The following is a 14,496-nucleotide window of genomic DNA, read 5'->3' as shown; positions in this document are numbered from 1 at the left end:
CATTTATTTGGGTTGGTATACACTTATACTTAGTAATTGCTAATAAAATTTTGACCAACTTATTAAAAGTAATGCTTAGCCTTAATCATGCCTTTTATGTCCATCAAATAAGTACTCCAAAGTTTCATAGTGTGATATCTCAAAGATTTTTTTTTGCCAAAGAGACATGGGCTATATGGAAAAATGTTGAGAAAAGAGAAAAATGGACATATGAGTCTAAGCATAGAAAACACAAAGATGAGCATATGAAGGCTTGTGCTTTGGAAAAAGAACAATAAAAGAAAAGATAGCCACGTCTCAAAATAATCATAAGTTAGAGAGAGATCATGCTTGTTAGGATGTATAATAAAATTTATCACCATGTTCCACAAGCATGCACATCTTGGTCTAAGAGTATGACATTTTTCTTCTTGGACCTTTGTTTTGACTTTACAATATATGCAATGCAAGTATGTAGTAACGTTTATCTCTACCTGAGCTCTACATAAACCTTATAGAAGTAGGATGAAAAAGAAAGAAATGCTAAGGTATGCCTTGGTAAGGAATCCTACATCTGTGAGTGATTCAAGAGTACAATTTTAGGAATAAAGGCGATCTATATGGTTTCTTTTGAAAATCCATTGAAAGTTCCGATTACTAAAGATGTGAAAATGGGGGAGAAAAGTTTGTTTCAAGAATTGTTCAACTTTTACTCACCCGATTTTAAAATGTAAGATATTTTAGCTTTTCTAGATTTATGACTTCAGATATATACTTAGATATACATTATATCTAAATATATAGTAAAAGTAATGTATCTAGAAAAAATCAAAACATCAAATAATTTAAAACGGATAGAGTACCTTATATATTTACACCTCTATATTATAGATACTTGCACTCATAAGTGTATCCTTGTTAGATATGCTTCAGCTCCACCTCTTGCTCAACGCACGGCTATCCTACGAGGTACGCACAAAATCTAGAGCAGCAAGTGGTGAAAAGCGAATAATAATCAAATTGACTTGCTCATGGCACCTGATGAGACTGCAGTGGATGGAAGGATCAGTGCCCGGAGCTCCTCAATGATGTTGCGTCTCAATCGAGCCAGCTAGATTAGAATGTGAGCTGAGCTGAACTAGTAGAGTGAATAGCCATGCGTCTAGTCCTAAGGGCTTATTTATTTAGCCGTGGTTTTTAGATTTTTAGCTCAAAAACTGAATTTTGACTTTTAGCTTCTGGTTATTGAATCTCCGTATAAAAAGTAAAAAAAAATGCTTCTTCGAATTGTTTTTTTTTACTTTCAGATTATTTCCCTAGAAGTTAGCTTTCTAGTTTTTAAAAGCTACAAACTTAGTAACTTGCTGTTTGTTTTAGGTTTTGGCTCGCAGAAACCAAAAAACATGAAACAAACTGACCTTAACTAGCTAACTTCGAGTATTCTTCAGCTAAATTTAGATTCTTATAAAAAACTAAAATTTATGTGAACATTTTCTTTTCAATGAAAAAAATGTATAGTTCTTCTTTATGGATCATACTCTAATCCTTATAAAAGAAATTAAAAAAAAGACAGTGGCAGAGCCTTGCAGCACGGTTAGCACGTCCTATTCCCAGACCGCTGCTTTCCCGCGGACATCCATCCAATTCCAATCCAATCTTAACCCGATTCCTTTATAAAAGCGTGCGTACAACGCATACCCGTCTCCAATTCTCACGCCCATCACAAGTGAAGGAAGGCTACTGGTGCTGGTGCCGGCACTGGCAGCCGGTGCCTAACCATATCTACCTCATATAACTTTCCACTGGCCGTAGTCGGCTTCTTCTCTGAACTGAAGCAGGGGGGAGACAAGCGCCATGGCTGAGGATGCCAGAGGAGAGAAGAAGGATGCCTACGCGGCGGCGCCGGCGTCCAAGTTGCCGGCGAAGCAACGGGGAGGGTTCAGGAGCATGCCCTTCATCCTAGGTGAGTATCGTATCCACTCCGTCCTGCTACTATCAGTACTCCATATGCTCGATCTGTTTTGCTTAGATTCCTGCTGGAATTGCTTAGATATCTTGAGCTGCCCCCTCTGCATTCAGCCTCCAACTCTCCATTTTACTTCACGAATTTTATAAATCCTAACCTTCCGAAAAAAAATTACCACCTCCAATTTTTTTTTCATGCAGCTTGTTCACTAAAAGATAGCTAGCAGCAGGTCATGGGGCGGGTCCACCTATAAGAGGCTAAGAGCAGCACCAAAAATCTCACTATGCCCGGTTTTGATCTTCGAATTAAATTTCATTCTACTAATAATAATTTAGATAAAGATCAATTAAGCTAATATAATTTTATGCAAGATATATTTATATACTATTATTAGATATGCGAGTAATATTTATGTGCTACATATTTTACTATAGAGAAGTAAGTCGCGTATTATAAGTTGCAGTATAGAAACATATTCCATTGATACATAAAATCATTTTCCAAACTCTATCTCATAAATTTGAGATAGACTTATACGTAAGCTTTGAAAAGTGATGAAATATCAAAATCCAAGCCAAATAGTCTATTTTATTAATTAATTCTGATTCCTCCAAAATAAATAGATTCAAACGGCCCGTTATTGTAAATGTTTAAGTGTTTTTCTTTTGTCTCCTTCGAATTTTCAATTCCGATCCCTGCATGCACACCTTCCAGTTTTCAATTCTGGTCCCTGCATGCACGCCACCTTTTGGTGTTGCTACGGGAGCGGACGCTGCATCTGCTAACACGAATTGATGGACGATACCACATAGCACGTCAATCCATGCCCATCTGGCAGCCTGCTTTTCGTAGCAGTTTTTGTTGTTTTCCCTCGTGGTCAAACCTGTCTATTTTGATTGGCACGTCACGGGGCAATTAAACTACTAAAAACAGGAACGTTTTTGGATATGATTACATCGAACAATTCAACCTGTAGAACAGTATCAACGTACCATCTGCTTTGTGAGTACTGCAGATTCTATACTGCCAAGCTTTTGATGTCAAGACACCAACCAATGAAACCATTAGCGACATATTATTTCTCAGAGGTGTTGCTTTGTTTACATGTACCCACACGCCCACACACGTTGTGGCTATCTGTTCTCATGAAAACAAAATGACTTTATCCGAGTTCAGAATTATGGTCATGTTTAAATACACTAGAGCTCTAATAGTTAGCTGCTAAAATTAGTTAAAAATATCTAAACAGTCTAAGCTAATAGTTGCTATATGTTTATTAGCCAGCAAATTTTACAAGCATTTTTTAAACTAATGAACTATTAACTCTAGTGTATTCAAACAATCCTTAAACTTCTAGGAAGGATAGCTTAGTGGCTCCTATTTAATAATGCAAAAGCTGAACATTTCTGTCTGGTGCCCAAGAATTCTTTGATTTGTACATGCATGTTACTTTTGCTACCTCCAAAGGCCCTTGTATGCATGAACGATTTCGAAAGTGTGAAAATACATTAACTACGAAAGAGTGAGAGCCCTGGAGGTATATGCTATATATATATATATATATATATATATTCAGTTAGATAAGGTGCTCTAAAATCGGCTTAGAAAATGTGGGCATACTCCAAAGGCGCTGAAAGTCACTACTCACTAGAGATACACCGTTATCTCGGAATCGAGGATTTTTCAGTCATAAAAGATACTAGTGGGTGGTACGCGGCTTGTTTCAAGGGATGCGGTCATGCTACCACCGTCATCACAATCACCGGTGCGGCAGTGCCACCACTGCCACGACGACGTTGACCACCACTAGAGATGATAGTGGATTTGGATCCAAATTTATTTGCATTCTAGTTACTTTATATCCATCAAAATTCATTTGATAAGATTATATTTAGGATTACTCCAGCTCTAAAAAGTTTGGTGAAGTTAGTAGCAAGTCATTAGAAGCTTCAAAAAACTGTGAAGCTAGAATTATAAATCTTTTAGAAAACATTTAGATGCATCATTTTATTTTTTTATTAAATTTAAAATATTTAATATTATTTAAATTTATATTATAAACTATAGCTAGAATTTGAAGCAGTCTCAAACACCCCTTAAAGTCTATTTGGTGTGGCTCTAGTTCTAACTGCTGGAGGAGCATTACAAAATACTTCAGAAAAGAGTTGATTTATGATGAACCGTAAAGTACATAGATTTGATGGATATTTAATTTATACATGTTTTGTGATGATAAATTTGGGCTGTTTAAACAAATTAAAGAGGTTATTTATTAATAGAAGATGTGGGGGGTAATTTAAGGGTTATTCTTTTTTTTTTGTCTTTTTGTATTACTGAGATTGGTAATTTAGATCTAGATTTAGGATGTAGCTTATATTGCTTAAAGTTAGTGAGCTTAATGGACATATGTTTCTAATTATTGTTATTAGAAATTTGAATAGATGTAATGATTATTGTTGACGATGGTGACTAACGTCAACCAAGTTAAGAACTTAAGGGTAACATATTTTTCATTACTGTTAGAATTTTTATTATTTAGTTTTAACATTTCTTGTAAAAAAGAACGCGCCTCCACCTAGCAATTGTAAAATTTTACTGTCTTCGTCGAAGCTAATATTTCTTGGCATGGATGTGCACGACGTACGGCAGCGAATGACTTCTGCGACCGGCTTGCTTCGGTGGGGTTCACGACGAACCTGATCTCGTACCTCACCCTGCAGCTGCACCTGCCGCTCGTGGAGGCCTCCAACATCATCACCAACTACAATGGCACTGCTAACCTCACTCCGCTCATCGGCGGTCTCATCGCCGACTCCTTTGCCGGCCGCTTCTGGACCATCACATTCGGCTCCATCATCTACCAGCTCGGCATGGTCTGCCTTACCCTCTCCGCCGCGCTCCCCTCGCTGCACCCGCCATCCTGCGCCAAGCACGCTGCAGACTGCCAGCGCGCGTCCTCCTACCAGATTTCCGTGCTGTACCTGTCTCTGCTCTGCACGTCGATCGGCACCGGGGGCACGCGCCCCTGCACCATGGCGTTTGGCGCCGACCAGCTTGAGCTGAACGCGCACAGGCACCGGGGCGCCAAGCCCAAGTGGAGTTTCTTTAACCTCTACTTCTTCGCCGTCGAGCTCGCGAAGCTCGCGGCCGTCACCGCCGTGGTGTACATCCAGGACAACGTCGGGTGGAGTTGGGGAATAGGCGTGCCTACCGTCGCCATGGTCGCCGCGGTGATCGCCTTCGTGTCCGGGTACTCGCTCTACATCAGGATGCCACCCGGGGGCAGCCCCCTGGTCCGGTTGGCGCAGGTCGCTACCGCAGCATACAAGAAGCGGAAAGCCGTCGTGCCGGACCCGAGCCTCCTGTACGAGGACAAGGAGCTCGACGCTGGCATCTCCACCACCGGACGCCTTCTTCACACCGACCAGCTAAAGTAAGTTAAGATTAAATGAGAAATAAGAGTCGGACATTTGATCTGCACGTGCTGATTCGTCTTCCCGATCCTTAGGTGCTTAGACAAGGCGGCTATTGTGACGGACGGCGACGTGCTGCCGTCGGGTCAGCCGAAGCTATGGCGGCTGTCGACGGTGCACCGCATCGAGGAGCTCAAGTCGATCATACGTATGCTGCCGATCTGTGCTGCCGGCATCATCCTGGTGACATCGGCGTCGCACAATCACAGCTTCGCCATCCAGCAGGCTCGTACCATGGACCGTGACATCACGCCACACTTCAAGATCCCGCCGGCCTCCATGCTCATCTTCACCAACTTCGGTATGCTGCTGACCCTGGCCTTCTACGATCGCGTGCTCGTCCGCGTGCTGCGCCGCTTCACTGGCCGCCCGAACGGCATCACTCACCTCCAGCGCACGGGCGTGGGACTGACGATCGCCATGCTGTCCAACGTGGTGGCCGCGGTCGTCGAGCGGAGACGCAAGTCCGTTGCCGCTGCGAGTGGGCTGCTCGACGCTCCCAAGGCCACCCTGCCGATGAGCGTCTTCTGGCTGGTGCCGCAGTACGCCATCCATGGCATCGCCAACGCCTTCATGGACGTCGGCCGCATGGAGTTCCTGTACGACCAGGCACCCGAGAGCATGCGGAGCTCAGCGACGGCGCTCTACTGGCTGACCTTCTCGATCGGGAGCTACCTCGGCACGCTGCTGGTGACCATCGTGCACGACAAGACGAAGCGAACCGGGCAATGGCTCCCGGACAACCTTAACCGAGGGAAGCTAGACAACTACTACTGGCTAGTCGTGGCTCTGGAGGTGGTCAACCTCGTCTACTTCTTCATCTGCGTTAAGTACTACACCTTTAAGCCATTGGAGATGGTGAGCGGTGAGGAGGTTGAGCTCTACCACCATGGCAATGGCACCGACGACGCCAAGAAGCAAGGTGTGGAAGCTTAGAGTGAGCAAATCCGGATCCCAACAAGAAGGCTTGGGTCCGGATGAAATAATTGTACTTCGACATCTCTTTAAAAAATAGCACCTATCTTAAAGCAGTTCTGAATTAGTTAACCATTTTGTTAATTATTTTCATCTGAATACCTTCTGGACTCTGAACAATCAGGAGCGGACTTGCTCCAGTCCAGCACAAGGCAAAGCGAACACAGAGCTCTCATAGCTCCGGTTCTAGTAAGAATCACTCCGGTAAAGTCGAGCAGTAAAAATCTAAACTGCTACATGGTCGGATTGGAGTGAATCTAGTGATTCTAGTCTATGTTTTGTACTATAAAGTAAGAGAAAAAAAAATGTTTCCCACCACTCTCAACTTGCTCTTTTACTCTCTAACCTCTGAATCACTTCAGACTATTTGTCAAACAGTTTTCGTCAAATAGATTCACTTCTGCTAGATAATCACTCATAATCACTCTATTAGAAAATCGACTCTTGGAGCTAGATAATTATAGAGCATTAGAGCTGGGAGCTAGAGAATCATTGAGCAGAGTTCTAAAACATAGTCACATGTCAATTACAGCGAGACTTGCCACTTTCTAGGAGTGCAGAAACCGGAAGTGAGATCTACATCTACCCTACCTGACACGCCCAGCAAACAGGTCCCTGAAAGCTTCTCTCACTACAAACTTCCAACCTGTACATGGCAAGGCTCCGCAGCCTCCGGCTGCCGTTCTCCACCATTAGTGCGGCCGGCGTCCACCTCGAACGTCTTCAAGGTGTAAAAATGGAAGCACGCGATGTAGTAGAAAAGATTGAGCACCAAGAGGAATGTAACGAGCCAGTAGTAGTAGTCCAGCCTCCCCTTGTTGATGTTGTCCTGGAGCCACACCCCTCTGGTGGCGCTCTGCACCACCGTGACGAGCACCGTGCCCAGGTAGTTCCCGAGGGAGCCGGCGACCCAGAACAGCGCGGCCGCCGAGCTGCGCATGCTCTCTGGCGACTGGTCGTACAGGAACTCCATGTGCCCCACCGTGGAGAGCGCGTCGCTCACGCCGTGCAGCGCGTACTGCGGCACCAGCCAGAACACGCTGACGGGCACGACCGCGCTGGGGCTGTCGAGCAGGCCGTGCTCCGCGGCCACGCGGCGCCGCCTGGCCTCCACGAGCGCGCCCGCCAGGACGCCGAGGACGGACACCGCGAAGCCGGCGCCCATGCGCTGGAAGTAGGTGATGCCACCCGACCGCCGCCCCGTGTAACGGCGCGCGACGGGGACGAAGACGCGGTCGTAGAGAGCAAGGCTGACGAGCATGGTCAGCGTGGTGAAGATGATCATTGTGGCCGGCGGGATCTGGAAGCGCGGGGTGAGGTGGCGGTCCATGGTGCGCGCCTGCTGGATGGCGAAGGTGAAGTTGTGCGACGCGGCCGCGATCGCCGTGATGCTGGCTGCCCACAGCGGCAGCATGCGGACGATGGATTTGAGCTCCTCCACCCGATGCACCGTCGATACACGCCAGAGGTTCGGCTCGCCGGAGTCGGAAAGGTCTCCCGTCGTCAGTACAGCCGCTCGGTCCAAGAACCTTCACGTGGGAGGACAATAAACAAGTAACCACCTCTGTAATGCACATGAAACCAACGTCTGAAGTAATAAGCAAGAAGTCAAAAGCACTTGCCTAAGCTGATCGGTGTGCAGCAGCCTCCCGTCGGCGGCGACTGGGGCGTCGAGCTGCTTGTTCTGGTACAGCAAGCCGACGTCCTCCGGCACGGAGTCCTTCCCCTTCTTAAACGCCGCGACGACGACCTGCAGGAGCCTCTTGAAGGGGCTTCCTTGGGGCTTTACCTTCACGTAGAGTGGGTACCCCACGACGAACGAGAGCACGGAGACGAACATGGCGATGGCGGGGATCCCGAACCCCCAGCCCCACCCAACGTTCTCCTGGATGTACACCACCACGGTGAGCGCCAGCAGAACGGCGAGCCCCATGCTGAAGAAGTAGAGGTTGAAGTAGCTCCACTGCTGCTCGCCGCCAGGACGCTTGCCGCGCTGGCCGAACTGGTCGGCGCCAAACGCCACGACGCAGGGCCGGATGCCGCCGCCGCCGAGCGCGGTGAGGAGCAGGGAACCGTACAGCATGGCGAGCTGCCCGCCGTTCGCGCGCTGGCACGTCAGCGGGGGCGCAGCGCCAGTGGCACCACAGGACGCGGGGCGGAGCGCGGGGACGAGCGCGGACACGACGAGGCCCAGCATGCCGAGCTGGTACAGCACGCCGCCCCCCGCGATGGTCCAGAAGCGGCCGGCACGGGAGTCGGCGATGATGGCGCCCAGGACCGGCGTGAATGCCGCGGTGCCGTTGAAGTTGGTGAGCAGGTTGGAGGCCTCCACGAGCGGCAGGTGCAGCTGCTGCGTCAGGTATGTGATCATGTTGGCGTTGAAGCCGGCCGTCGCGAACCGGTCGCAGATCTCGTTTGCTGCAATGCAGGTGCAGGGGGGCGGGCATCAGTCGTTCGCAGTAGTATGTATATGCTCATGGAAAGGTTGCTTGAATCGCGATCTGGTGAGAGGAAAATTTCGGTGGAAGCAAGGGCAATCACCCAGTATGAATGGCATAGTCCTGAAGCCGCCCTGCTTCGTCTTCTTCGGCGATGCATCCTCGTCGGCCAGAGCTGCAGTCTCCATGCTTGATACCAGATTGTCAGTCATCCTTACTACTGTAGCCCGTAGGGGACTAAGCTATGGATACTGAGATACAGAAGTACTAGCGCAGCACAGATGAAGGGCTAAAATAACAAGCAATCCAGTGGCAAATTGGCAAGTGGACAGTTTCCCTAATCTAAAACTACATCGGCGCAAGATTCGGTAGCCAGTGGACCAACCCAGCGTGCGAACAGCGAGGCGGGCAGTAGAGACAGGCAAGCGAACGGCGAGTCAAGGAATTCAGATCCGACAGATCGTTGCAGTATGCACCGAGTTATACTTGTTAATCTCTACTAACAATTAATGGGGCAGTCTAATTAAGGGGGCAGTGTGACTGCCCCCGCTCCTACCCGCACGCGCTAATTCCCACCCCGCAACGGCCGCACGCCCCGCCGTCCGCCGCGCGCCCACGCGCCCCTAGACGCCGCCGCGAAATCACCGCTCCCGCACGCCCACGCCAGCGAATCTCGCACGCCCGCAACGGCCGCATCCACCGCACGACCTGCCGCACGACCCGCCGTCCGCCGCTTCCCCCCAATCCCGCAAAGGCCGCCCGCGCCAGCGAAAACCCCGTCCTCCGCACGCCCCCGCCGCGAAACCAGCCATCGCCCGCCGCTCCTCAAGCTCATCCGTGAAACCTCCGCACACCATCCGCGCGTGCCCTCGCCCCGCCCAGCTGCTACCTCCGTGAAATCTCTCGCCCAGCTGCTACCTTCGCGCACTCTACACCGTCTTGCCGACGCTGTCATGCCCGCGTCGTCTTGTTGGGCACCAGATCCGCGCTGACATCCGCGCCCAGATCCAGCGCACATGATGCCCCCGCCTCCCCCGATCCGCGCGTGCCCTCGCCCAGCTGAGCGCGTCGCAAAATCTGCGCCGACATCCACGCGGGCAAACCGCCGCACACCTACATCAAATAGCCGGCCTTCGCAGACCTCCTATGGAAGCATCGTGAAATACGGCACCGCGAAAGCTCCGCGACCTATACAGCTTCCTGTCGGTGTTGGTGTCGGTCTGTAAAGCTCCGCGACCTATACAGCTTGGTGTTCCCCTACACGTTCACGTGAGTTTAGTATGTTAGTTTTTCATTCTTTGATTTTATTAGCGTTCGTTTCTGGTTCTGTCTATCCTCTGACTCTGGTTTTTCTGGTGCTAGCCATCCTCCTGCCTCTCGGGAATAAAAAGCATCTGCTTCTTCATATAGCAGAGGTTAGTTGCGCAGGCATAGCCACCACTGGGAGGAATCATTGATCGTTCGGTGGCTACAAGGTGAGACAACTGTGTTACCAGTTTTTGTGTGTTGCAACATTTCCCACATTCCAGTTACGGGTGACATGCGTAGTTGGGATAATAGCAGAGGTTAGTTGCGCAGGCGTAGCCACCACTGGGAGGAATCGTTGATCGTCCCATGGCTACAAGGTGAGACAACTGGGTTACCAGTTTTTGTGTGTTGCAACATTTCCCACATTCCAATTATGGGTGACATGCGTAGTTGGGATAAAACGTAGTTGGGATAAAACTGCATAAAGAAGCATGTAGAAAGGGAATGCGTACTAATTTTCTATGCATTCTTTTTACTGTAGGTCTTAATTATTTTGTCACTGGTAGGGATCTTCTGATGCAAGCTAATTATTTTTGCTTCTGATCCTTGTTCCGAGTTGTTTACTCTATAGCTACAATTTAGTGGTTCAGAAATTTAGTGAAAAAATAATTGAGACCTTTGAATCACATTACCTGGCATCATATATGTAGTGTTCAATGTTTGTAATTTACTGTCAGTATGTTAATTTAAGCCGACTGTGTTATCTTGCATAACCCACTAACTTCTCAAGCAAATTGCCCCATCTTTGCCACAATGCTCAATGCACTTCATTCATGGACGTCCACTTGAGAATTGACGACTGAAACTGAAAATACGTATTTTGTGGACAATTTAGAGGTTCAGGAATAAAGATGCCGTCTATATCAGTTATTGGGATCGTCCGTTAGCAGTTATTGGACTACAATAGCTCAAAATTGCCAATGAAAAATCACAATTTGAGGTTGAATGCAGTGTCATATTTTATTGGGGTTAAATACTGTACAACCTGTTTCAGATTTTATTGAAGTTAATAACTGCAATTCAGTATGTTAGTCTCTGGAGAATAATGTTTTTGTGTTTCAGTGAACTCCGTGTATTTTTTGTCATGTGTATTTTGTGATGTGTTTCTGGGGAATAAGCTTGGGGTGGATCCGAATTCCGACAGAGCTTGCACTCTGTGCTTATGGAAATGTGTAAGCAGATGGAGATCGATTGCCACTCTGGAGGTAGGGTTGATTAGCATTGTTGAAACTTTTTTACTGTGCAGATAGAATAACTTCTTTGGTGCAAATATTTTACTGCAAATATGGAGATTGATTGCCACTCTTCGAATAACTTCTTTGGTGCAAATATTTCACTGCACAGTTCAATTGCAGAAGTAGAACCTTTTCTATTTTATCTCTGTCGGAATAATGAATAACATGGCCAATAATGTGAATAAATAATGATGCACTTGATAGATACATGTTTCTTTGCTTTTTAGTGCTGCACAGATTGCCTGAATCACATAAATGTTGCACAATATGCATATGGCCTTGCCGCTTTTGGGAGGCAACTTCATGCAATGGGACTGACAGATGCTTTAGAAATCCACCCTGATAGAGTATATACTTTTTCTGTTTCTTTTGTGCAATTTTTATTATCTTCTCACCTTCTATCTCAATTGCAGCATTTGGGCAGTCATCCACAAGCTCATTTGGCCACAACTTATTTGGAGCTTCATAGGGTTAGTATTGTTGTAAATTATTCGAGCATGTTTGGACAACTATCCCTTTCAACTCGTATTGTATATAAAGAATGAATTAACACAGAACACAATCATTTACACTTGACACTACTTGTGCTAAGCATTAACACATTGGCTTCTTTATTTATATACAAGAAGTGTTTTACTTATATTAAGGATGTGGCTGATGCTTATCTCCCAAATTCTCAATTAATAGTCAAGAATGTACCATGCTCAAGGACACTCATATTGATTGCACCTTGATCATGCAGGTACCATGCCAACAGAATGATTAGCTTTTACACACCATGTGTGTTCTCTTTAGGATTTGAAACTGTCTTGTGATTTATTTTCAATGACCAGAGTTTTGATTTTTTAGACTTCTTTTCTGGATGCTAAGTTGTACATAGAGTAGTTTTTAGTGCTCGCCTGTGTGGTTAATCATACAACATAGGTTCTTCAAGCTCATATTTTGGATGCATGCTATTGTTAGAGACATCTGTAACTCACTTGAGTTGGTCAGATTTGTTAATGGGTATGTGCAAAGGTAGTCTTTCCTCCTATAGATTATGTTGATAAGATTATGCTGACAAGATCATATTTTTGTTTTTTGTCCCTTTGTGCAGGATGCCAACTGGTAGGGCTATTTCAGCATGTAAGTTTTATTGATCCTTGCTCCTTTCTTTGTCTTTGTTTTACTACAATTACAATAGGTATTGACATTGTACCATTCCATTTATCTGTTGTTGATTGCTGATGTTATCTGCGAATCTCATGCTGTTTGTTTTTCATTAACAGTTTAGCATGCTCAGTTTACTGGTAGAGTTGTGAGTGAGCTTCCATGGTACGCTAGAGCTACCATTGACCCTGCTATGTAGAAGCGGGGTGCCGGTGGTGATAAATCAAGAGAAGCAACATGCACAAAAATATATGGACAAAGCGACTTGTATGTATACTTTTTACTAGCTAGGAGTATTAGCTAATAGGAACCTTTCTTCAAACATAGTTGAAAGTATGTTTATTGGATACATATGAGGTTAATGCTAATCAAGCATCACTTACTATTTCTTCTTTCTGTTTATGTGTGTTTGTGCTTCCAAAACCTTTTGACTTGTAATCTTATTATATTTTTCTATCTTATATTTTTGTAGGTGGTTACAATAAAAGTTATCCGCAATAGGCAAACATGACAGTCAGAGGGGTATGGATTTGTTGAGTTCTTTTCTCATGCATTAACAGAAAAGGCTCTTCATAATTTATATGGTCATGTGATGCCAAACACTGACCAGGCATCTAAGTTGAACTAGACATCATATCAAAAGGTGATGGAACTGAAGGCAACCAGCTTAAGCCTATGATTGATGTGGAAATGATTAATGTGACTGCAGCTTAAGCCTAATAATACTCCAGCTTCAAAAATATTGAAAGAAGTCAAGCTGTCTCAAGAAATACTGTGAATGCTATCAGGTACTTCATTGAAGTTGAGATGATCTCATCTGAAATTGTACCTATTGGATTTTACTTATGTTTTAAATGTTTGGTTGAATAAAGGGAGGTGTTGGATGCTCCAGCAACTGCAGATGTGAGAGTAGCAAAAATGCTTTTGGCAGAAGAGATGGTGAGCATTTAGCGTTTCAAATTTAGGAACATGTACAGTCCGTGAGTCCCATCCCGGGACATCTTTTCCGACTTACTATATTATGATGCTAATAACTTCTGATGTGTCCCTTGAAATAATAGAAGTTCAGTGGTGTTCTCATTAAAAAGTGTTTCTATGCACTGAACATCAATCAGATTACCTTGCCTATGATTTTAATTTGGATTAGACACCACTGTAATTCGTAAACATGACACTCTGGATATTTTGGTAGCGAGTTTCCTTAAAATAGGTGTATCAGGACTTCTATTCTATGTAAAAAGGTGAAAGGTTCATGTTCAAACAAAATTCTTCTATGACAGCATAGGTGGTGGTTGTAAAGAAAAAACATCAGATTTCAGAGAGCATCCTTTTGTTTTTGCAATCTATTGTCGTTTCAGATTTTCTGAATAATCAACTTTTGTTTCCTAGATATATCTACATTTGCATACTCATCTGAGATAGATACGGAGTACCGGCTAAAACCCACACCCACATTACTCTTAACTCTGGAATGAACAAGGCACCGTGGTTTAGTCATTCCTCTGATTATTTGTAGCATCCCAAAAATCCTAATCTAGGTTTGAAACCCTAATCCACCTTTTCCCCCTCCCTTCATCCTTTAAATCCAATACCTCCACTAGTTTTTCTTTCATCATATGCATACATTTTGTTTGATCACAAAGCACCTCACTTAGATTCTATTTTCTAAACACTTAGAGTATCCACAAAATTTTTGTTCAAAAGAAAAAAGGGGCAAAATGGGAAATAGAAATTAGAAAGTAAAAAGAAAAAGGGAAAAAGCTCTCTCCTCCCCCTGCTGGACCGAATCCAGGCCCAAGCCCACGACCTCCCCTCTCCCACGCGCCCGCACTCCTCCGCTTTCGGCCCATCTTCGGCCTGCCTCCGTGTAACGCCCCGAATTTTTGCAGTTGAATTTTTTCTTTTCTTTACTCGCCAAAATTCGGGCGTTACCTTTTCCTTTTCTTTTTCCCTTCGCTAAACCTTGACCTTTT

The 14,496-nt window shown here is 45.5% G+C and overlaps 2 protein-coding genes and 1 long non-coding RNA gene across 5 annotated transcripts; 2 read left to right on the top strand and 1 right to left on the bottom strand.

The window, feature by feature from the left end:
- Positions 1–1,667: 1,667 nt before the first annotated feature.
- On the top strand, positions 1,668–6,492 carry LOC100281420 (peptide transporter PTR2). 3 transcript variants are annotated; one of them, XM_008649578.4, is made up of 3 exons: positions 1,668–1,942; positions 4,666–5,378; positions 5,454–6,492. In XM_008649578.4, exons 2-3 carry the CDS (start codon positions 4,816–4,818, stop codon positions 6,352–6,354), a joined length of 1,464 nt encoding a protein of 487 aa, XP_008647800.1. In that variant the 5' UTR covers positions 1,668–1,942; positions 4,666–4,815; the 3' UTR covers positions 6,355–6,492. The 3 variants fall into 3 exon arrangements, with proteins under 3 accessions (XP_008647800.1, XP_020394525.1, NP_001147810.1); XM_020538936.2 differs by having other exon boundaries at positions 2,146–5,378; NM_001154338.2 differs by having other exon boundaries at positions 1,686–1,942; positions 4,595–5,378; positions 5,454–6,449.
- Positions 6,493–6,794: 302 nt separating this feature from the next.
- LOC103630357 (protein NRT1/ PTR FAMILY 3.1) lies at positions 6,795–9,265 on the bottom strand. Its single transcript, XM_008651417.3, has 3 exons — positions 8,935–9,265; positions 8,016–8,811; positions 6,795–7,922 (listed from the first exon to the last, which is right to left on the bottom strand). Exons 1-3 carry the CDS (start codon positions 9,041–9,043, stop codon positions 7,025–7,027), a joined length of 1,803 nt encoding a protein of 600 aa, XP_008649639.1. The 5' UTR covers positions 9,044–9,265; the 3' UTR covers positions 6,795–7,024.
- A 75-nt stretch (positions 9,266–9,340) lies between these two features.
- On the top strand, positions 9,341–13,865 carry LOC103630356 (uncharacterized). Its single transcript, XR_554998.3, has 7 exons — positions 9,341–10,100; positions 10,194–11,344; positions 11,788–11,844; positions 12,471–12,499; positions 12,643–12,790; positions 12,996–13,311; positions 13,396–13,865. It is a non-coding gene; the product is annotated as an uncharacterized lncRNA (long non-coding RNA).
- Positions 13,866–14,496: the final 631 nt, after the last annotated feature.

Source organism: Zea mays, chromosome 6 (genome assembly GCF_902167145.1).
Source record: "Zea mays cultivar B73 chromosome 6, Zm-B73-REFERENCE-NAM-5.0, whole genome shotgun sequence".
In the NCBI taxonomy this organism is placed as follows: Eukaryota; Viridiplantae; Streptophyta; class Magnoliopsida; order Poales; family Poaceae; genus Zea; species Zea mays.
The sequence above is the reverse complement of the archived record's forward strand: the minus strand, read 5'-3'. Positions and strand labels throughout refer to the sequence as shown.